The sequence below is a fragment of the Callithrix jacchus genome, chromosome 12 (assembly GCF_049354715.1).
Source record: "Callithrix jacchus isolate 240 chromosome 12, calJac240_pri, whole genome shotgun sequence".
NCBI lineage: Eukaryota > Metazoa > Chordata > Mammalia > Primates > Cebidae > Callithrix > Callithrix jacchus.
The window spans coordinates 64,507,785-64,532,963 of record NC_133513.1 but is presented as its reverse complement, the minus strand read 5'-3'; the positions used below and the strand labels follow the sequence as shown (position 1 = coordinate 64,532,963).

General features: G+C 38.6%; 2 protein-coding genes across 7 annotated transcripts in view; one reads left to right on the top strand and one right to left on the bottom strand.

Annotated features, from left to right (window-relative positions):
• Positions 1 to 21,525, top strand: part of LOC144578687 (uncharacterized) — a 289,035-nt gene extending 267,510 nt beyond the window's left edge. Inside the window, exon 5 of one of the 2 annotated variants that reach the window (XR_013524954.1) lies at positions 9,943 to 15,989. Coding sequence is in view for 1 of the 2 variants with exons in the window: in XM_078345827.1 (XP_078201953.1) it covers positions 19,478 to 20,026 (549 nt within the window). In the remaining variant the exon portion in view is untranslated. Of the gene's footprint in view, positions 1 to 9,942; positions 15,990 to 19,278 lie in introns of those variants that run through there. The other variant, XM_078345827.1, reaches the window with a different exon arrangement.
• Positions 1 to 25,179, bottom strand: part of CTNNA3 (catenin alpha 3) — a 1,887,341-nt gene that overhangs the window by 9,092 nt on the left and 1,853,070 nt on the right. The gene's annotated exons all lie outside the window — the stretch shown is intronic.

Sequence of the window (25,179 nt, the reverse complement as noted above, 5' to 3'; positions counted from 1 at the left end):
TGCAATAAAAAATGTAAAGAGATGTAATGTTATAGAAGCTAAAGAATACCACCTTGCTTTAACCCCAGGAATGAATGAATTAATCTTTTTTTATATAACTATGTATAATTATCTATATCAATCAATACATCTATTTTTGATCATTTTCTATTAATCTGATATATCAATGGATCCACGATCTATCTTCTAAGATACTATCATAGAGAGATTAATTCCTTTCTCCTGGCTTTCAGTGATATCATATAAACTCTTCAGGGCCCCAATCCACATAATACAAGGCCAGATGGTCACTCTTTTCTTTGTAATGGATCTTTCTATTTCCAGGAGAGAATCCTGAGCTCTTTCTGTAACACAGGATTATCTGCAATAAAGTCTATAAATAATTTTATACAAACAACAATTGAGAATTCTCCTCAGGGAATAGTTTAAGATAATGGGGCTCTATAGTCAAATGAAATTGAGTTTAAATTTCAGGTCTGCAATTTGGAGAAATCATTTAACCATTTTTGCCCTAGTCCTTTCACTATTAAATAGAAAAAGTTTATTAAAGGAAAAGTAATGCATGTAAATAAACTAGTAGGGTAACTGCCAAATAGTTGATTTTAATTAAATATTACTTCCTTTTTTACTATGAAAACTGACAAAATTGCTTAATGATAAACATGCATTAATAAGATTAAGAAAAGAAATATTTTTCCACATGATTCTGTTTTTGTTAATATTTCTAGTTTGGGTACACAGCCAATCTCAAGGAAAAATAAAAAGGTATTCCTAGAATCTTATAAAATACCTTAGCACTAAGCTAATTCTTTTTTCTTCCTTTGGAGACCAAGTCTTGCTGTTGTCACCCAGGCTGAAGTGCAGTGGTGCATCTCGGCTCATTGCCTCCTGGGTTCCAACAATTCTCCCACCTCAGCCTTCCAAGTAGCTGAGGTGCCTGCCACTAGGCCCAGTTAAGTTTTGTATTTTCAGTAGAGATGGGATTTCACCATGTTGGCCAGGCTTGCCTCAAACTCCTGACCTTAAGTGGTCCACCTGCCTCAGCCTCCCAAAGTGCTGGGATAACAGACGTGAGCCACTGAGACCAGCTAGTTGGTTCATTTTTATACAACCAATATCTCTTGCATTATTTTAGCTTGGCAGATTGTCATCCACCGCCAACTCATACAGGCAGATTTGCCTCCACTGTCACCCCTCTGTGATGCGTGCTGTCAGGGTTGAGATTCAAACACTGGCGCTGTAATTACTAAAATCCATCTGCAGCTGCCTGGCCTGAGTACTCTACCTTTGCTGTTCAAGGAGTCTTTTCTCACATACAGAATAAATGAGCAGAGGAAAGGAGTAAGTTGAGGTTATGTGCCTGAGGCAGTGGCCTGCCTGGCTGCTTCCAGAGAAAAAAATTTTAATTAACTCCATTATGTGCCAAACCTGAAATCCTTGAAAAGGTAACTGCAAAAATATGTAATGTGAAAGGGAGTAATACTTGGCAACTGCACGTCTTTAAGTCTTTTTACTTTTTGAAGCCAGAAATATAAAATCTGTGCATGTGGCAGGAATGACAAATGTTTTACAAACATTAAAAAGGATTTCATGAAGAACTCAAATGTATTTTGGAGGACATTTGGAGCTTCTGAATTTGTATGCAACTTAAAAGCATACTAGGCTTTGAATAGAATAATACATTTTGTTATTAAATTACTCCACAGACAGATCGCAAGTTCAAATCTGTCTTTTAATAATTAGCAAAACCTCCTGGAATCCAGATTTTGCTGGGTTAATCATTATGATGGGTTTCCAATCCCACCACAGAAATAAGCCAGTTTTTCTAAATGGGGTGATAAAAGGAATACTGTTGAGAATCTTTGGTAATACTATTGCTCAAACATGAAAATACTGGGTTTGTCCTAAAGGCTCTACACCATCACAAAGTCATTTTGGAAGCAGGTCACAAGGACCTCGTGTCATTGAGGATTTCACCAGTGACTTTGGTCTTATTCTATAACTTATATTCTGCTTTCTTCCTTTTAACCCTGTAATTTTGTCTTGTACGCTTTGCATTTATTTCATTTCCTTTTGATTTTTTTAAATTGTATTTGGGCTCTGGGGTACATGTGCATGTCCTGCATCCTGCAGGATTTTTGCATAAATACATACATGCCATGGTGGTTTGCTGTCTCCATCCCCCTCAACCTGTTGCCTACATTAGGCATTTCTCCCAGTGTTACCCCTCCCCTCCACCCCCCAACCTAGCCCTGTGAGTACTGTTCCCTTCCCTGTGCCCAAGTGTTCTCATTGTTCATCGCCCACTTATGAGTATTTGGTTTTCTGCTCTTGTGTCAGTTTGCTGAGAATGATGGTTTCTAGGTTCATCCATGTCTCTACAAAGGACACAAACTCATCGTTTTTTATGGCTGCATAGTATTCCATGCTGTATATGTGCCGCTTTTTTTTTTTGTCCAGTCTATCATCAGTGGGCATTTGGGTTGGTTCCAGGTCTTTGCTATTGCAAACAGTGCCACAGTGAACATACGTGTGCATGTGTCTTTATGATAGAATGATTTATAATCCTTTGGATATATACCCAGTAATGGGATTGCAGGGTCAAATTGAATTTCTATTTCTAGGTCCTTGAGGAATTGCCACATTGTCTTCCACAATGGTTGAACTAACTTACACTCCCACCAATAGTGTATAAGTGTTCCTATTTCTCCACATCCTCTCCAGCATCTGCCTCCAGATTTTTTCATGATTGCCGTTTTAACTGGCATGAGGTGGTATCTCAATGTGATTTTGATTTGCATTTCTCTAATGACCAGTGATGATGAGCATTTTTTGCCACCCTCATATTTGTCTTCATTTGAAAAGTGTTCATATCCTTTGCTCACTTTTGAATGGGTTTGTTTTTTTCCTGTAAATCTGCTTTTGTTCTTTGTAGATTATGGATATTAGCCCTTTGTCTGATGGGTAGACTGCAAAAACTTTTTCCCATTCTGTTGGTTGCTGGTTTACTCCAATGATTGTTTCTTTTGCTGTGCAGAAGCTCTAAAGTTTAATTAGATCCCATTTGTCTATTATTTTGGCTTTTGTTTTCAATGCTTTTGGTGTTTTAGTCATGAAGTCCTTGCCTGTGCCTATATCCTGAATGGTTTTGTCTAGGTGTTCTTCTAGGGTTTTTATGGTGTTAGTTCTGAAGTTTAAATATTAAATCCATTGGGTGTTAATTTTTTGTACAAGGTATAAGGAAGGGGTCCAGTTTCCCAACACCATTTATTAAACAGGGAATTTTTTCCCCATTGCTTGTTTTTGTGAGGTTTGTCAAAGATCAGATGGTTGTAGATGTGCGGCATTGCCTCTGAGGCCTGTGTTCTGTTCCATTGGTCTATGTCTCTGTTTTGGTACCATGCTGTTTTGATTACTGTAGCCTTGTAATATAGCTTGAAGTCAGATAGTGTGATGCCTCCAGCTTTTTTTTTTTTCTTCTTAGGATTGTCTTGGCTATGTAGGCTCTCTTTTGGTTACATATGAAGTTTAAAGTGGTTTTTTTCAACTTCTGTGAAGAAAGTCAATGGTAGCTTAATGGGGATAGCATTGAATCTGTAAATTACTTTGAGCAGTATTCAAGAATCAATATTTTCACAATATTGATTATTCCTAACCATGAGCATGGAATGTTTTTCCATCTGTTTGTGTCCTCTCTTATTTCCTCGAGCAGTGGTTTGTAGTTCTCCTTGAAGAAATCGTTTACCTCCTTTGTTAGTTGTATTCCTAGGTATTTTATACTCTGTGTAGCAATTGTAAATGGGAATTTGCTCATGATTCGGCTCTCTGTTTGTCTGTTATTGGTGTATAGGAATACTTGTGATTTCTGCACATTGATTTTGTATCTAGAGACTTTGCCGAACTTGCATATCAGCTTAAGGAGGTTTTGGGCTGATATGATGGGGTCTTCTAAATATGTGATCATGTTGTCTGCAAATCAGGACAATTTGACTTCTTCTTTTCCTAATTGAATGCACTTTCTTTTTCTTGCCTAATTGCTCTGGCTAGAAGTTCCAATACTATATTGAATAGGAGTGGTGAGAGAGGGCATCCTTGTCTAATGCTGGATTTAAAGGGAATTCTTCTAATTTTTGCCCATTCAGTATGATATGGGCTGTGGGTTTGTCATAAATAGCTTTTATTGTTTTGAGAAACGTTCCATTGATACCTAGTTTATTGAGAGGTTTTAGCATAAAGGCTGTTGAATTTTGTTGAAGGCCTTCTCTGCATCTATTGATATAATCATATGGTTTTTGTCTTTGGCTCTGTTTATGTGGTGGATGACGTTTATAGACTTGAGTATGTTGAAGCAGCCTTGCATCCCGGGTATGAAGCCTACTTGATTATGGTGGCTAAGCTTTTTGATGTGCTGTTGGATTCAGTTTGCCAGTAATTTATTGAAGATTTTTACATCGATGTTCATCATGGATATTGGCCTGTAGTTTACTTTTTTTAGTTGTGTCTTTGCCAGATTTTGTTATCAGGATGATGTTGAGATTATAGAAGGAGGTAGGGAGGATTCCCTCTTTTTGTATTGTTTGTAATAGTTTCAACAGGAATGGTACCAGCTCCTTTTTGTACATCTGGTAGAATTCAGCTGTGAACCCATCTGGACCTGGACTTTTTTTGGTTGGTAGGCTATTACTTGCTGCCTCAACTTCAGCGCTTGTTATTGGTCTATTCAGGGTTTCCACTTACTTCTTGGCTTAGTCTTGGGAGTGTGCAAGTGTCCAGGAATTTATCCATTTCTTCCAGATTTACTGGTTTATGTGCATAGAGATGTTTGTAGTAATCTGTGATGGCAGTTTGTATTTCCAAGGAATTGGTGTTGATCTCCCCTTTATTGTTTTTTATTGCAGCTATTCTATTATTCTCTCTTCCTTCTTATTAGTCTAACTAGCGGTCTGTTTTGTTGATCTTTTCAAAAAACCAGCTCCTGGATTTACTGATTGTTTTGAAGGTTTTAATCTGTCTCTATCTCCTTCAGTTCTGCTCTGATCTTAGTTATTTCTTGTGTTCTGCTTGCTATTGAGTTTTTTTAATGTTGCTCCTCTAGCTCTTTCAATTTTGTTGATAGGGTATTGCTTTTAGATCTTTCCTTGTTTCTCATGTGGGCATTTATTGCTATAAATTTACCCTAGATGCTGCTTTAAATGTGTCCCATAGCATCTGGTACACTGTGTCTTCATTCTCATTGGTTTCAAAGAACATTTTTATTTCTGCCTTCATTTCATTGTTTATCCATTCGTCATTCAAGATCAAGTTGTTCAGTTTCCATGTGATGGTGCAGTTCTGAGTGCTTTTCTTAATACTGAGTTCTAATTTGATTGTGCTGTGATCTGAGAGACTGTTATGATTTCTGTCCTTTTGCATTTGCTGAGGAGTGATTTACTTCCAATTATGTGGTCAGTTTTGGAGTAAATGCAATGTGGTGCTGAGAAGAATGTGTATTCTGTGGATTTGGGGTGGAGTATCCTATAAATGTCTATTAGGTCAACTTGGTCCAAATCTGCTTGCAAGTTCTGGTTATCCTTGTTGACTTTCTGTCTCGTTGATCTGTCCACTATTGTCAGTGAATGTTAGACTCCCACACAATAATAGTGGGAGACTTTAAGGCTCTTTGTAGGTATTTAAGAACTTGCTTTATGCATCTGGGTCCTCCTGCATTGGGTGCATAAATATTTAGGACAGTTGGCTCTTATTGTTGCATTGATCCTTTTACCATTATATAATGCCCTTCTTTGTCTCTCTTGATCTTTGTTGGTTTAAAAAGTCCATTTTATGAGGAGACTAGGATTGCTACCTCTGCTTTTTTTTTTTTTTCTCTCCATTTGCTTGGTAAATCTTTTTCCATCCCTTTTGAGTCTGTGAATCTTTGCATGTGAGATGGGTCTCCTGAATACAGCACACTGATGGGTCTTGATTTTTACCCAGTTTGTCAGTCTGTGTCTTTTGGTTGGTGATTTAGGCCATTTACCTTTATCTTTAATGTTGTTATGTTTGAATTTGATCCTGCCATTTTGTTACTGGCTGGTTGTTTTGCCCGTTAATTGACATGGCTCCTTCATTGCATCATTATTCTTTACCAATTGGATAGTATCTGCCTTGAAGAGTGTTTTACAACTTGGATTCATTCTCCCCATCACATTCAGGTACACCGATCAAGTGTAGATTAGGTTCTTTCACATAATCCCGTACTTCGTGGAGGTTTTGTTCTTTTTTTTTCACTCTTTTTTCTCTAATCTTGCCTTCCTGTTTTATTTCATTGATTTGATCTTCTATGTCTGATAGCCTTTCTTCTGCTTGATCAATTCAGCTGGTTAAAGTTGTGTATGCCTTGTGACGTCCTCCTGCTGTGTTTTTCTGCTACATCAAGTTGTTTATGTTCTTCTCTAAGGTGGTTATTCTAGTTAGCATTTTGTCTAACCTTTTTTCAAGGTTCTTAGTTTCTATGCATTGGGTTAGAACACGGTCTGTCTTTTAACTCAGAGAAGTTTGTTATTACCTTCTGAAACCTGCTTCTGTCAATTCGTCAGATTCATTCTCTTGTCTTTTTTTGTTCGCTTGATAGTGAGGAGGAGAAGGTGTTCTGTTCTTTGATAGTTTCATCCTTTTTGCACTGTTGGTTTCCCATTTTCGTGGGTTTATCATCTCCCTTTAATCTTTGAAGTTGCTGATTTCAGGAGGCATCTCTGAGTGGACGTTTTTGTCTATTGAGGTTGGAACTGTATTTTTTTCAGCCTGTAGAGGGTGTTGCTGGGCTCTCTTGGGTTCAGTCAGGTTGTTGGGTAGGTGGTCCTTCCCTGGGGTTTGTTTGCAGGTGAGATTGGCCCTGCCTTTCCAATGGTGTCTCTCCCAGAGCACAATCTTCCTGGTTGGGGTCAAGCTGGTGAATTTGCTGCCTAGCTCTCTAGCAAAGGCTTCAGTTTGAGCTTTGTGGAGGTGGGGCCTGCCAGGCCTTAGGGTCTGTTACCCTGCTTTCCATTCTGCTTCCTTCCGTGGGATGGTGTGTCCCGCTGGCATTAGTCCAAACTCCTGCCCAGGTCCCTGCAACAACTTGCTGTCCCTGGCAGTAGCCACTGCTCAGATTTGCATCACCTACCCATGGCACCCCAATATCTGGCAGGGCTCTTGTGGACCATGGGTTGCAGGAGGGATGAGGTAAGTGCAGGATCTGAAACGGAGCACCAAGGGGGTTAAGTCCCCTGACCCTCCCAGACGGCTGCATGTTTCAAGTGGGGATGCACACCCTCTTCATCTTGATCCCCCCGCAATCCCAGGGCAGCTCTTGTCCTGTGGCTCCTTCCCTGGGCCTAAATTCAGTGCCCTATCAGTCCCACAGAAATGAACCCAGCACCTAATTTGAAATGATGAAGTCCTCTAGCCCTCTGAGTGAGTCTCATTCGCTGGGAGCTGCATTCTGGTGCTGGCTTCTTTCTGCCATCTCAGTGCCCTGCCTTTTGAATTTTTTTTTTCTGTAAGTGGTATCATCTATCAACCAGCAGTCTAGGGAGGATGTTGAAATTCATGCCTCAAAAAGTGTGACTGGCTTGTCTCCTTTCCTCACTGAATCAACAAATCCCTGCCTGTGTTGTAGTGATCTTTTATTCTGGCCTCTCCCAAATCCTTTGATTTTTAAAATCCTAAATGGTTATAGTAAAATCTTCCCTGCTTGACTCAGAAAAACCTAGTTTTGCAGACGGATTAGAACAGTTACTGAAAGAATTTAGTTATCTCATGAGGATCTCTTGTAGAACAATCTATGAAGATCTTTGAGGTCTAAGAACTATGTGCACTAAGATACACCTACCAGCTAAATCACAGTCCACACAGCAATGGGCAAAGACAAGTGTAGCTAATGGTATAAAATTGTATTCAAGGCCCAAACAGTGTCTCAGGGCTACTCACAGGGAATAACGATGCAAAATTTAATGTCTGCAAAAAATTATTAAAAATCCTTTTATCCAAGTCTACTTTCATGAAAAATCCGTTAGGGGAAACATTCCATAGGATCATCCCTGTAAAAACAAAGGCAAATTTGCAAAGGTAATGCACTACTTTTGGATCTGTGTTCACCTTATTTGAACAAAATTTTATGAACTTCCCAAATGTACCTATCCAAGACAAGAATGTTAATTTATTCTAAAGTCCTGGTGGAGCAAAACAACTGACTATAAAACTCAGATCCATAAATAATTCTTTTACCATTGCAAATCACTGTTATTAACTGAAAATTCTTCCAGGAAAATATAACTTGAAATGTTTACCATAGAGGAGACTCATTTTCCTAATATCTGGTAACATACCTCTCTCATCTAGATGAAGTGTTCTTGACCAAAGTATCAAAAACAATAATGTTGGCCAGGTGTGGTGGTTCATGCCTGTAATTCCATTATTTTGGAAGGCCAAGGTAGGTGGATCACTTGAGGTCAGGAATTCATGACCAGTCTGGCTAATATAGTGAAACTTCATCTCTACTAAAAATACAAAAATTAGCTGGACATGGTGGCACATGCCTGTAATCCCAGCTACTCAGGAGGCTGAAGCAGGAGAATTGCTTGAACCCAGGTTGTGGGGGTTGGCAGAAATTGCAGTGAGTGAAGATCACGCCATTGCACTCCAGCCTGGGTGACAGAGACTCCATTTCAAACAAACAAAAAACAGTATTGCCATATAAGTTCCTCGTGCCTCCTGTAGCTATGTTTAAATATTTGCATGCTGTCATATGTAAACAGCTTCCCTTCCAGAAGGACAATATTTTAAATAACTTTCAAAGAGGATTGTGTCCTAAATTAAAGGCCTCTTTCCTACAATAATTTGATATATACCATTTACCATGGTAAATAGGAAGATAGCCATTCTTCCAATGCTGATATCTCATACTTATTCTTGTAATACTGGTGTGGTTTCAAAATAACTGAGCCTGGGCCAGGTGCAGTGGCTTATGCCTCCAATTCCAGGACTTAGGGAAGCAGAGATTGGGGAATCACTTGAGCTCAGGAGTTTGAGACCAGCCCAGGTAACATGGGAAAATCCTGTCTTTACCAAAACTACAAGAAAAAAAAAAAGGCCAGGCATGGGTATGGTGGCATATGCCTGTTGCCCCAGCTACTTGGGAGGCTGAGGAGGGAGGATCACTTGAGCCCAAGAGGCAAAGGTTACAGTGAGCTGAGATTGCACCACTGCACCCTAGCCTGAGTGGCAGAGTGAAACCTTGTATCAAAAAATAAATAAAAATAAAAATAATTGAGCCTGATAGTCTATTAATGTCAGGATAAGCTGCTCAATGTTGTCTATGTCCAAACATAAATCAGTGAGTTCTGCCTTTTTTTGTATCTAGATGGATAAATAAGTAATTATGTTCAATTACTTCTTAAACTCTTATGCTAATTATGCAATGTTTTTGCAAACAATCCTAATAATGCCAATCCTATTAAATATTATCCTATATAAGTCTCAGTTGCTCTTATTAAAGCATCTCTTCTGTGCTTTATGGTATCATATGGTTTCAGTTTAACAATGGTACAAATTGGACCAATTCTACAAATGTTTACAGATAAAGGGCTTGCTCTTGAAAACATATCAATAGCCATTTACTACAGAAAAGGTTTAGCAACAATAAAATACATTTTCTGTTTCCTCATGAAATGTCAACTTTTTGTCCAAGTAAGTAGTTTATATAGAATGTCTGGATCTTTTCACAAAAACAACACTAAATAACTATAAATCCTTGACAACTATGTCAATTTGGAATATCTGCTAGCAAACCCTATCCAAAACCCTATTGTAATTAGTGATAGCCCAGAGGAATGTTCAAAATGACATGGTACATATTCCTTCTTTTGCTTTTGGAAGTTTCTCACAGATACTGTGTCAAAACACTAGAATGCTTTCTACTCGTAGGACACTAGTCTAACTCCCTATAGGATGGATTCAAGACCTTTACCAGGCATATGCCTTGCATGAGGATTCTAAGCCTAAGTGAACCTCGCTTCCACTGATGTGAATCTCACCTTCCTGCACCTGGTCTGTCACCTGTGGAAAGCAGTTTCCCAATCCCGGTGTGAACTGCCATGCCAACTTCTGCTAAAACTCCTGCTGAGAGAAAAGCCTGGCACTGCTTGGGAAGATATATGTTTTGTCCAGTAACCTTTTTGGTAAATTGGTAGCAAATGTAGACTATGATCTTATGAGTCTCAAGTTTTACCTGAATTCAAAGACCCCTGGTAGATGTAGGCCCTGAACAAAAGCAATTTTTAAAAGACAAATGTCTAGAGATTGGTTCCAAGTGTAAGAACAGCTTAAAATAATTGTTAACGTTTATATTACATGCAGTAGTATGCAGTTGACATAAATTAACTCATAGCAACCCTATAAGGTAAGTACTGTTATTATCTTCATTTCATAGATGAATAAACAAAGGAACTAGGTCTGGTGATTTGCTCAAGGTAACACAGATGATAAATAGTAGGGCCAGAATTTGAACCAAGTGAGTCTGGTTCTACCTTGTGTTTTTATTCATTACATAATCCTGCCTCCAGGAATATGGTATTTCCACTATGTGATTATTTTTAGATATCAAATAGATGAAAAAATTATACTAACATTAATAGAATCAATAAAATTTTTAAGTTGACTACCCAACAATTCTGCTTTTAAGAATTTTGCTCTTTTGTAATGCATATTGCCACCACGAAAAATGAAAGTATCATATTTGCCAAGGCATTTTGTTAGGATGGTGGTTTGAAAATTTATATACAAATTTCCAAGTTGCATTTTTTTTTGGAAGAGCAAATAGAAATACTCAGTCACCCTTATAGGCCCCAAACCATTTAAAGACATTTAAATTAAGACTATTTCAAAACAAAACATATTTAAATTTTAAAATCTGGATCTCAGTAAACATATCAATAAGGCAAAGAAACCATAAACAAATCACATTATAGCTTCTAGAACATGGAAGTATATAATATTTATCGTTAAATCTTTAAAATGTGTCAATATAAATACAATCTCGATTAATCTTTTTTTCCTTATTCTCCAATACAATTAAGTCAATTTGTTTGCTTAATTTTGCAACAAATAATAGGATTTGATTTTATGACTCCAGAGTTTCTTTTTAAAGTTGCATTCATCCATTTTCACACTATTATAAAGATACTACCTGAGGCAGGGTTATTTTTAAAGAAAAGAGGTTTAATTGACTCACAGTTCTGCATGTCTGGGAGGGAGGCCTCAGGAAACTTACAAGCCTGGCTGAAGGAGAAGCAGGCACATCTTACATAGCATCAGGAGAGAAGCCACAAACAAGAGCAGAGCAAACTGCCTTATAAAACCACCAATCTTTTGAGAACTCACTATCACAAGAACAGCACTGGGGAAACTGCCACCATGATCCAGTTACCTCCCTCCCTCAACATGTGGGGAATTACAGGTCACTCCCTGACATTTGGAGGTGATTGTAATTGAAGATGAGATTTGGGTAGGGACACAGAGCCTAACCCTATCAAAAGTACTCAGTTAAACTATTTGGAAATGAAGTTAGTTAGCATAGGCAGTGTCAAAGGGCATATGTATATGTAATGGCAGATTACAACTGACAGCATATACTATTTCTAAAAAGACTTAAGGATATTTGTAGTCTTTCTAACTTATAGGTGCCATTTGCATCTCAAGATTGATCTAATGGCAGTCATTTTACACCACAGAAAATGCTTAAATATATTTTCATTAACCAAAATGCATTAATAACTTATTCAGTGTTTTTATGATCAAACCTGAATATCTCTTTTAGCTCGTTAAGAGCTAATTTTATCCCAATACTAGCTTAATCCATTCTTTTGTTTCTGAAAAGATTTTTAAAAGAATAGTCTGCATTGAGCGCATTCTCCCTTTCAGATGCATTCAAAAATGCTAAACAGCCAGCGTGGCTTCATAGGCAAATCAGATAAGGAGCTTTGTCAAAGCCAGGCAAAGTGGAGTTTCATCTCAAAATTGAAATTGTCAAACGTATATAATTAAATTGAGAAGGAAGTTCATTCTTTGGATATGAAGAATCATTCTAATGGGCCACTGATATAATTCTCACAGATTTGTACTTTGTCAAGGTTCCATTAGAATGTGACAACAAAGGAGGACAATTAGGTTGAAAGAGGAGAAATCAATGCATGAAATAACCTAAAAAAAAGTGTTAACACTACAGAGAGGGCTAGACATGAAATGAAATATGACATTTATTCAGTTATAATCTTGTCCTGTCAAAAAGTAGCTTAAAAGCTAATTTTTTTCTAAAGCAGATACTCTAGGCCAAAAACATTTTATATTACCTTAAAAAGAAATAATCACAAACATAAGGCCAATTCAGGTGGCTACTTAGAATACCTTTTAATTTTATTTAAAATGACCCATTATAAAAATATACACATTGGTAATATACCAATAATTATCTATCCTTCAACCATGTTGACTTAAGGCAAAATGCTTAGATGAGAACGAATTTTCCAAAATATTACAACCTTATTTGAACAGATTCAGAAAAATTTGTATATTCTTTCCCATGTAGAGACAGCAAGAGTGGGTTAGGTTAGGCATGGTTTTCTCAATATCAATGTTTCAACCTTAGCTTCCTCTTCTCAGCACCACCAGTCAGGACACTGAGGTCTGCCCTTTCCATAGCAGGCTGGGTGATAATATTAAACCTTACATCTTGATTATGCTTCAGGATCTATGAGCTAAGAGTAATAAAGCACTGGTCTCCATCCTTGATCCTACACCCATGTCTTTCATGACCATAAGCAAAGAACAACTAGGCTGTGTGAAGCTTAAAGGCCAAATGGCATTAGTTCTACAACCCATGCAGAGCTTCCACACCACAGATGTTTTCACATACCTATAATTTTCAACTTCTTCAACCTTGATTATTCTACCATTTTGATAATATTTGGCAATATTTAATATTTCTCAGCTCACTTCTCTCTCTACTTCAGATGTCTTGCAGAACTGAATTATCCATTTCCCTAACACTGAGTCACAGGTGACTGTTTACCATTTTTAGAGAATCCCCTTGCATTAGTTTGTTCTCATGCTGCTAATAAAGACATACCTGAAACCGGGTAATTTATAAAGGAAAGAGGTTTAATTGACTCACAGTTTGACGTGGCTAGGGAGGGCTCACAATCCTGTCTTACATGGCAATCAAAGCAAAGAGAACAAAGTCATGTCTTACATGGTGGCAGGCAAGAGAGCCTGTTCAGGGGAACTGCCCTTTTATAAAACAAACAGATCTTGTAAGACTTATTCACTGTCATGAGAACAGCATGGGAAAAACTTGGCCCCATAATTTGATTACCTCCCACTGGGTCCCTCCCACAACACATGGGGATTATTACAATTCAAGGTGAGATTTGGGTGGGGACATAGAGCCAAACCATATCACCCCTATTGAGCAAATTGGTTTCTAGATAAATTAATGGCCACCAACCTGAAACTAACAGACAATGCATCTGTGTGTTTTAGTTAATTCTTGTATCCATTCTACTCAAACACTAGTCTAAACTTCCACTTTTATCCAACCTCTAGTCTTTCATATTCCCACTTTTTCTGCAGATTACTTATAACAAATATAAAATAAGCAAAAAAAACAACAATAATACAATCAAAAAGTAAAAATGAAATTGCCCCAACTTCTATCTTTCATTCTTATCAATTTCTATTAAAATGAAAATTATCTGGTTCTCTTCCTCCCTACCTTCTTGCAGACTTTGCACATTTAATAATTCCCTTTCTTCTAATACTTTTTTTTTTGAAACATGGTCTCACTCTGTTTCCCAGGCTGTCTCCAAGTAGCTGAGATTACAGGCACATGCCACCATGCCTGGCTAATTTTTGTATTTTAGTAGAGAAGGGGTTTCACCATGTTGCCTGGGCTGGTCTCCAACTCCTGACCTCAGATGATCCGCCCATCATTCTTGAATACTTAATTATGTACAAATATCACAGTTTATCCACTCTCCTATTAATAGGCTTTTAGGTAGTTTGGGCTACTTAAATTATGTAAATACAAAATAAATAGGAACTTCTGAATATTCTGGTATGTGTCTTTTGGTGAATAAATACATACAGTTTTATAAATATGTACCTGAGAGTGCAACTGTAGAGTTATAAAAGTGCATATATTTAGTTTTATTGATACTTCCAGAGATTTCCAAATTCTGCAAATTTATATTTCTAGCAACAATATATGTATCTACACTTTCCCCCCATAGTTTTCACATTAGCCAGTTTTGCAAGTATGTAGAGATATAACATTGAGGTTTCATTGACATCTTATTAATTACTAATGAAGCTAAGCATATTCTTCTATGGTTATAGCTTTGACTTGCACATAGAGACACTGCTCAATTCACTTTTTTTTTTTTTGGAGATGGAGTCTTACCCTGTTGCCCAGGCTGGAGTGCAATGGCATGATCTTGGCTCACTGCAACCTCCACCTTTGGGTTCAAGCAATTCTCATGCCTCAGCCTCCTGAGTAGTTGGGATTACAGGTGCGTGCCACCACACCCAGCTAATTTTTTCTATCTTTAGTAGAGATGGGGTTTCACCACATTGGCCAGGCTGGTCTTGAACTCTGGACCTTGTGATCCATCTACCTCAGCCTCCCAAAGTGCTGAAATTACAGGCATGAGCCACCATACCTGGCCTAAATTGTGTCTTTTTTTTCCTCATTATTTTACTAGATAGAACTGCCAGTATGCAAGTGAGGATACAAGCTATTTTTGAATCATACTCTAACTCAGGGAGAATGATTTCAATGTTATCATAGACTTTTTTTTTAGTTAACTCACATATTAGATGTGTTTACATTTTTTTCTAATAAATGAGGACTTACTAGTGTTCCTTTTAATATTGATTTCTAACTTAAAATACTAGTGTGATTAAAGAATAAGCTCTGAATGATTTAAAACATTTTATATTTGTGGATGTTTTGTTTATGACATATAGTCATATACCATATGCTTTAGGTAGACTAGAAAGGAATGTGAATTCTAGTATTGTTACATCAGTGTTCTATTTATGTCAACTGGTTTCCTTAAGCCTATTATATAAGTCAAGATTCTCCCCACCCCAGATATCAGGCATCCACAGATCTGCTATAGAGCAATACAGATTAGATGTCTATTTTCTATAGTTGTATATAAATGGAATACTATGCTATGTCATTTTGTGTGTGATGTTTCACATGGCATTACATCTGGAAGCTTCACATATGTTGCTGCATGTACCAGTAGTTTATTTATTGCTGAGAAGTATTACATTTTATACATATACCACAATTTGTTAACTCATTATCTTGGTGACTGGCCTTTGGTTTCTTTTGCTATGATAAAGCTGTTATGGCATTATTGTACAACTATTTTGTATTGTATGTTTTTATTTCTCTTGGGTAAATAACTAGAAATAAAACTATGTTCTGTTGTTAAGGATGCGTTTAACCTTCATAAGAAATTAACAAACTGTTGACCAAAGTTATTTTACCATTTTGAATTCTACCAACAATGTATGAACATTATAGTTATTCTGTATCCTCAGTTGCACTTGGTATTTTGATTCTTTTTACATTTTAGAAATTTTGATGAGTATAAAGAGAAACATAATTGTTTTGCTTTATTCTTCTTCTATGGTTAATATTTTTTGTCCTAGAAAACAATGGCTACTACAGTGTTAAAAAAGATTTTCTTTTAGGCTTTCTTCCAGATATTTGAAGTTAGAGATATATGTTTACCATTATGCTTACTTTTTGTATTAATTTATATATATGTAGTAATGTGCAATACATTTTTTTTCATATACAGATATCATTCAAGCATCATTTAGTCAAAATGATTTTCTTTTCTTTTTAGATGATCTTGGAATTGCTGTTAAAATTAAATTGACCATTTATGTTTGGCTCTATTTCTGCTTCATTTCTATGTCTATCTTTATACCAGCATCATACTATGACGCTAACATCACTTTCTCAGGGAAGAGTTCCACAGTACTTAGAATAGATTGGATCCTCTTTTTTATGATCTTATAGAAACATCTACTTCATTTAACATTAGATTTATCAGAAGGCAATATGATCCATGTAGATAGAGACAATGTTCTTTTTTACCCTTTTATTACCAGACACAGTGTACAGGAGATATCTGGCATATGAACAAGTTACTGGGAATATTACTTATATAAATTGTAGTATTCTTAAGTACAGAAACCACATGCAAAATACTGTCAAAGGTAGACATGACTTCAATTTTTCTCTTGTATTCTTCACAAACTGTTACTATTGTCCAGACATTTCATCCCCTCACTCCATCTACTAGGAGGTTTCTGGCCTCTGGACATTGCACAAAAACCCCTGATCAAATGATGTTTCTCATTATTTATGTTTAAAACTCAAAATACAAATCTGCTGTAAGTCATGCTTGTCAGAAAGTCCCAAAGTCCCCAATTCCCACTTTTAGATTAGTATTTCTCATAAACTTTCACTTCTTAAGAAACATGTCTTATTGGCCCAAGAATAAAAATCAATTTTGGAAGGATCCAAGATGGCTGAATAGGAACCACTCTGGAGTGCAGTTCCCAGGTAAGAACAATGCAGAGGGTGAGTGCCCACCACATTTCCAAACAAATTTTCATTGCCCACAGACCAGGAGATTCCTGGGCCTAAAAGTACCATGAGTTTTTAGCACAGTGGTTTCAGCCAATGCAGCTCAGGGCACAGAAACTCACACAAATCTGGGCGGCCATTTCAACTGGCACCTGGAATGCCTGTGAGACGGAGCCACCCATTCAGCTGAAAGGGAGGGGGCAGAGACAGGGAGCCAGGCGATCTGGCTTGGCGGGTACCACCCCCACAAAACAAACAATCTGAAACGCTCTGGATATAGTTTCACAGCAAGCACAGCTGGACCCAGGAGTGTCAAGCTTAGTTGGGGGAAGGGTGACCACCACTACCAAGGCAGTCTGCCACTACTGAGACAGTTCACACAGCAGCTGGGCAGAGCCTGTGGCAGCTCAGCAACACCTCTGCTGGCAGATTGTGACTAGACTACTCCATGCAGGGCAGGGCATCTATGAAAAAAAGCAATAGCATGACAGGAACTTATCAATAAAGCCGACCTTCCTAGGAAAGGGCATGTAAGAGGCGGTTATGAGTTCTGCTGCAGCAGACTTAAACATACCTGCCCAAAAGCTCTGCATGGAATGACGGAGTTCCAGCACAGCAACTGAGCTTCTATAAGGGACAGACTGCCTCCTCAAGCAGCTCCCTGACCCATGTATGCCCGAAGAGACACCTCATAAAGTGGTGCTCAGGAAGACAACTGGCAGGTATCCTTCTGGGACAAAGATAACAGAAGAAACTGGCAGCAACCCATACTATCTTCAGCCCCCACAGGTGATGCCTAGGCAAGCAGGGTCTGGAGTGGACCTCCAGCAGTCCTGCAGCAGAGGGGCCTGACTGTTAGAAGGAAAACTAAAAAACAGAAAGAAAAAACTTCATTATCAACAATAAAGGATGTCCACTCAGAGACCCCATCTGAAAGTCACCAACTACAAAGACCACAGGTAGATGAAGCCACTAAGATAGGAAGAGACCAGCAAAAAAAGGATGAAAACACCAAAAACCAGAATGCCTCTCCTCCTCCAAAGGATCACAACTCCTCTCCAGCTAGGGATCAAAGATGGATGGAGAATGAAACTGAAGAATTGGCAGAAAGAGGCATCAGAAGGTGGGTAATAACAAACTTCTCTGAGCTAAAAGAACATGTGCTAACCCAATGCAAAGAAACTAAGAATCTAGAAAAAAGGTTAGATGACATGCTAACTAGAATAAACAACTTAGAGAAGAATATAAATGACTTGATGGAGCTGAAAAACACAGCATGAGAACTTTACACAAGTTTCATTAGCTGAATCGACCAAGCAGAAGAAAGGATATCAGAGATTGAAGGTGAACTCAATGAAATAAAATGAGAAGGCAAGAATAGAGAAAAAAGACTGAAAAGAAATGAAAAAGCCTCCAAGAAATATGGCAATATGTGAAAAGACCTAATCTACCTTTGATAGGTGTATGCGAATGTGACAGAGAATGAATCCAAGCTATAAAACACTCTTCAGGATATTATCCAGGAGAACTTCCCCAACCTAACAAGGCAAGCCACCATTCAAATCCAGGAAATATAGAGAACACCACAAAGATATTCCTCAAGAAGAGCAACTCCAAGGCACATAATCATCAGATTCACCAGGGTTGAAATAAATGAATAAATGCTAAGGGCAACCAGAAAGAAAGGTCAGGCTACCCACAAAGGGAAGCCCATCAGACTCACAGCAGATCTCTTGGCAGAAACCCTACAAGCCAGAAGAGAGTGGGGGCCAATATTCAACATCCTTAAAGAAAAGAACTTTCAACCTAGAATTTCATATCCAGTGAAACTAAGCTTCATAAGCAAAGGAGAAAGAAAATCTTTTATGGACAAGCAATTGCTGAGAGATTTCATCACCACCAGGCCTGCCTTACAAGAGCTCCTGAAAGAAGCACTAAAAAAGGAAAGGAACAACCAGTACCAGCTGAGGGATCTGTGGGGATCACTCCTGTATGAGGCCCCTAGTAAATGGGCCTTGCCATACAGTGAGCTTGAGCCCAGACACAGATCTCCGGCTGGGGGAGTCGAGCTGAGGGAAAGCAGGACTCGAGAGAGGGACTATGCTATTCAAAATAATTAACAGACATCACTTTATGGATATGAGGACTTGGGAGGCATTGTGTCCACTTTTGGCTCCTTATGGTTTATTGCTTGATTGTGTTCATTTTGGACCCTTGTTACCTTCATTGTAAAATATTAACTTAAGTATTTACACTTGGTAACTTACTTACCATAACTGACTGGGTGTAACAGTAACTTACTTACCATAACTTAAGTATTTGCAATTGTTAAGTACTTACCGGGCATAACTTACTTGCTGGGTGTAACTTACTTGCCTTGACTCACTGGGCTTAACTTACTTACTGGGCGTAACTTAGTGGGCGTAACTTGCTTACTGTAACTTAAGTATGTTGATCTGGCATAAACAACATTAACTTCACAAAAGTATATAATGGAACATATTGCAAAAATAAAATTGCTGCTTGGACATAGCCTAAGCCAGCCCTCCAGACTCCACTTTTCTTTTTTCTTTCACTTCTCTCTCCCTCAGGTTGAATGAGACATCTACATTGGCGGTCTCGGGGACTCTCGCAAGTCAGTAGTCCCCCGGCAGACGTGCTGGACTCCAACATCTGGTGCCCAAGCAGGGACCTGAGTACTAGAGGTACAGTGACACACCCCAAATCAGAGGAGACAAGGTAAAGCCGTGGTTCTTGTAGGTCTGGACTCAAAATTAATCTGGAGTAAAGATGGAGCCATGTGAGTCCAGAAATCAGTCTGGGTTTGTAATGTTGATGCATCAAATGTTAAGAAATACAGGTGCTGATATAAAAATGAAACGTGTTTCTAAGTTTTTAGAGATTGTCTATGTATTGTGTCCATGGGACCCTGAGGAGGAATCGTTAGATGAATCTATGTGGAGTAAAATAGGAACTAAGATTGAGGAATATGCTGCCACTCATCAATCTTCCCTGCAGGCAGAACTGTTACTTTCGGTTTGGCTGCAGCTGCACCATGCCGTCTGCCTGCCTTTCTGCAACGCCGCAAGCGCTGGCACTCACAGCTCCCCTACTGCTTCTCTTGCTTCTAATCCCTCTTCCTCTTACAAATCTAACCCTGATGATGGAGGGGGCGGCTGTAATTTACCACCTTATGATCCTCGAAACGAGCCCGATTCCACCCTCGGAGTTGGACCTGGAGGTGGAAATGGAGGAGCTCGGGACAAAGGGATCAGATCTGAAGTAAAAGACAGTGCTTCGGAAAGCACGCAGGACTTTTCTGGGAAAAAGGAATCTTAGAGTGGCTCCATTTGTCTGCCTGTCGGCCGAGCTCTCAAGTGATTTCACCAGACTCCCTTCTCCCGAGAATCCGACGTCTATGCCTACAGAGAATGACATCCCACCATGCCCATCGCCCGCAGCACCAGCCTACACCTCCTCAAGAAGTACCAGTCCCAATCTGGACCCAGATGTGATGCCTAGTGGCTGACGTGTCACACATTGTTCGTCAGCAAGGACATTCCCTTAACCTCTGTTCCTTCGGCATCAAAAACATTTCCTTGGTATTCTCATTGCTAGCATTATTGCTGTTGTTTCAGTTGTGGCCACTGCTGTTACCGCAGCTGTTAGTCTTGCTCACAGTGTCCAAACTGCTACTTATGTTAATCACCTTGCAAAGAATATTTCTGTTACGATGGGAACTCAAATGGATATTGATAAGAAAATTGATGAAAAACTCAACGCTTTGGAACAAACTGTTATTCTTGGTGATAAACTTTATAATACTCAAAACCGCCTGGCCCTTCGTTGTCATGCTCATTATAAATATATTTGTGTTACCAGTGCTCCTTACAATCATTCTCAGTAGCAGTGGCCACTTGTTAAGGCCCATTTACAAGGAATTTGGACTCATGACAATTTATCTCTAGATGTTTTCAAGCTTCAGCAGGAAAATCATGCCATTGATTTTTCTCGTTGAAACCTGCCCGAGGATGACACAATCGCCCATGATATTGTGGACACCTTGTCTTCCTGCATACGTGGAGTTCATCTCCCGTCCTTTTCCTCTTTAATTGGTATTGGAGTGGTTTTACTCCTTCTTATAGTCCTTCTCCCGGTACTCTTTCACCTTGTGTTCTCCTCCCTTCAACAATTGCAGCTCAAGCTTTTTGAGCTGCATCTAAAAACAAAAGGGGGAACTGAGGGATCTGTGGGGATCACTCCCGTGTGAGGCCCCTAGGAAATGGGCCTCACCATACAGTGAGCTTCAGCCCGGACACAGATCCCCATTTGGGGAAGTCGAGCTGAGGGAAAGCAGGACCCGAGAGTGGGACTATGCTATTCAAAATAATTAACAGCATCACTTTATGGATATGAGGACTTGGGAGGCATTGTGTCCACTTTCGGCTCCTTATGGTTTATTGCTTGATTGTGTTCATGTTGGACCCTTGTTACCTTCATTGTAAAATATTAACTTAAGTATTTACACTTGGTAACTTACTTACCATAACTGACTGGGTGTAACAGTAACTTACTTACCATAACTTAAGTATTTACAATTGTTCAGTACTAACTGGGCGTAACTTACTTGCTGGGTGTAACTTACTTGCCTTAACTTAGTGGGCATAACTTATATACCATAACTTACTGGGCGTAACTGACTTACTGGGCGTAACTTAGTGGGCGTAACTTGCTTACTGTAACTTAAGTATGTTGATCTGGCGTAAACAACATTAACTTCAGAAAAGTATATAATGGAACATATTGCAAAAATAAAATTGCTGCTTGGACATAGCCTAAGCCAGCCCTCCAGACTCTGCTTTTCTTTTTTCTTTCACTTCTGTGCACTCTCTCCCTCAGGTTGAGCGAGACATCTACGTTGGTGGACTCGGGGACTCCCGCAGGTCGGTAGCCCCCCGGCAGATGTGGCGGACCCCAACAACCAGCCACTCCAAAAATGCACCAAATGGTAAAGACCGTCAACATAATGAAAAAAATGTATTTACTAATGGGCAAAACATTCAGCAAGCAACAAAATGGCAGGATCAAATTCACACATAATAGTATTAACCTTAAATGTAAATGGGCTATATGCCTCAATCAAAAGACACAGACTGGGAAATTGGATAAAAAGTCAAGACCCATCAGGGTGCTATACTCAGGAGATGCATCTCACATGCAAGGACACAAATAGGCTGAAAATAAAGGGATGGAGGAAGATTTATCAAGCAAATGCAGAGCAAAAAAAAAGCAGAAGTTGCAATCCTGGTCTCTGATAAAATGGACTTTAAACCAACAAAGATAAAAAGAGACAAAGAAGGGCAGTACATAATGGTAAAAGCATCAATGCATCAAGAAGAGCTAACGATCCTAAATATAAACACACCCCTACTGGAGCACCCAGGTACATCAAGCAAGTTCTTAATGACCTACAAAGAGATTTAGACTCCCACACAATAGTAGTAGCAGACTTTAGCACTCCACTGTCAATATTAAATCAGTGAGACAGAAAATTAACAAGGGTATCCAAGACTTGAACTTGGATCTGGACCAAGTGTACCTAATAGACATGGACAGAAATCTCCACGCCAAATCCACAGAATATACATTCTTCTCAGCACCACATTGCACTTACTCTAAAACTGACCACATAATTGGAAGTAAATCACTCTTCAGCAAATGCCAAAGAACGGAAATCAATTAGTCTCTCAGACCACAAAGCAATCAAATTAGAACTCAGAATTAAGAAACTAACTCAGAACCACACAGGTTCATGGAAACTGAACAACTGGCTCCTGAATGTTGACTGGATAAACAATGCAATGAAGGCAGAAACAAAGATGTTTTTTGAAACCAATGAGAATGAAGACACAATGTACCAGAATCTCTGGGACACATTTAAAACAGTGTCTAGAGGGAAATTTATAGCAATAAATGCCCACATGAGAAGCAAGGAAAGATCTAAAATCAACACTCTACCATCTAAATTGAAAGAGCTAGTGGAGCAAGATCAAAAAATCTCAAAAGCTAGCAGAAGACAAAAAGTAACTAAGATCAGAGCAGAACTGAAGGAGATATAAACACAAAAAAAACTTCAAAAAATCAATAAATCCAGGAACTAGTTTTCTTGAAAAGATCAACAAAATAGATCTCTAGCCAGATTAATAAAAAAGAAAAGAGAGAAGAATCAAATAGATGCAATAAAAAATGATAAAGGGGATATCACCATTGATTCCACAGAAATACAAACTACAATCAGAGAGTACTACAAATAACTCTATGCACATAAACCAGTAAACCTGGAAGAAATTGATAAATTCCTGGACACTTGCACTCTCCCAAGCATAAACCAGGAAGAAGTTGAAACCTTGAATAGACCAATAACAAGGGCTGAAGTTGAGGCAGCAATTAAAAGCCTACCAACCAAAAAACATCCAGGTCCAGACGGGTTCACAGCTGAATTCTACAAGATATACAAAGAGGAGGTGGTATGATTCCTTCAGAAACTATTCCAAACAATACAAAATGAGGGAATCCTTCCCAAATCATTTTATGAAATTAACATCATCCTGATACCAAAACCCAGCAGACTCAACAACAAAAAAAGAAAACTTCAGGCCAATATCCATGATAAACATAGATGCAGAGATCTTCAATAAAATACTGGCAAACCGAATCCAACAGCATATCAAAAAGCTTATCAATCACAATCAAGTAGGCTTCATTCCAGGGATGCAACACTGGTTCAACGTAACGCAAGTCTATAAATGTCATCCACCATATAAACAGAGCCAAAGACAAAAACCATATGATTATCTCAATAGATGCAGAGAAGGCCTTCAACAAAATTCACCAGTGCTTTGTGCTAAAAACTCTCAATAAACGAGGTACTGAAGTAACATATCTCACAACAATAAAAGCTATTTATGACAAACCTACAGTCAATATCATATGAACGGGCAAAAACTGGAAACATTCCCTTTGAAATCTGGCACTAGACAAGGATGCCCTCTCTCATCACTCCTATTCAATATGGTATTGGAAGTTCTAGCCAGAGCAATTAGGCAAGAAAAAAAAAAATAAGGGCATTCAATTAGGAAATGAAGAAGTCAAATTGTCCCTATTTGCAGACGACATGATTGTATATTTAGAAGACCCTATCATCTCAGCCCAAAATCTCCTTAAACTGACAAGCAACTTCAACAAAGTCTCAGGATACAAAATCAATGTGCAGAAATCACAAGCATTCCTGTACACCAATAACAGACTAACAGAGAGCCAAATCATGAGCAAACTCCCATTCACAATTGCTACAAAGAGAATCAAATATCCAGGAATACAACTAACAAAGAACGTAAAGAACCTTTTTAAGGAGAACTACAAACCACTGCTCAACGAAATAAGAGAGGACACAAACAGATGGAGAAACCTTTCATGTTCGTGGTTAGGAAGAATTAATATTGTGAAAATGGCCATATTTCCCAAAGTTATTTACAGATTCAATGCTATCCCCATCAAGCTACCAATGGCCTTCTTCACAGAACTGGAAAATACCGCCTTAAACTTCATTTGGAACCAAAGGAGAGCCCGCACAGCCAAGGCAGTCCTAAGCAAAAAGAACAAAGCCGGAGGCATCATGCCACCTGATTTCAAACTATACTACAAGGCTACAATAATCAAAACAGCATGGTACTGGTACCAAAAGAGAGATATAGACCAATGGAACAGAACACAGGCCTCAGAGGCAACACCATACATATACAACGATCTGATCTTTGAAAAATCTCACAAAAACAAGCAATGGGGAAAGGATTCCTTGTTTAATAAATGGTGCTGTGAAAACTGGCTAGCCATGTGAAGAAAGCAGAAACTGGACCCCTTCCTGACACCTTACATTAAACTTAACTCCAGATGGATTAAAAACTTAAACATATGACCTAATGCCATAAAAACCCTAGAAGAAAACCTAGGCAAAACCATTTAGGGCATAGGCCTAGGCAAGGACTTCATGACTAAAACACCAAAAGCATTGGCAACAAAATCCAAAATAGACAAATGGGGTCTAATTAAACTCCAGAGTTTCTGTACAACAAAAGAAACAATCATTAGAGCAAACTGGCAACCAACATAATGGGGAAAAATTTTTGCAGTTTAACCATCTGACAAAGGGCTAATATCCAGAATCTACAGAGAACTAAAACAGATTTACAAGAAAAATACAAACCCATTCAAAAGTGGGAGAAGGATATGAACAGACACTTTTCAAAAGAAGACATATATGAGGCCAAGAAACACATGAAAAAATGCTCATCATCACTGATTATTAGAGAAATGCATATCAGAACCACATTGAGATACCACCTTATGCCAGTTAGAATGGTGATCATTAAAAAGTCTGGAGACAACAGATGCTGGAGAGGATGTGGAGAAATAGAAACACTTTTACACTGTTG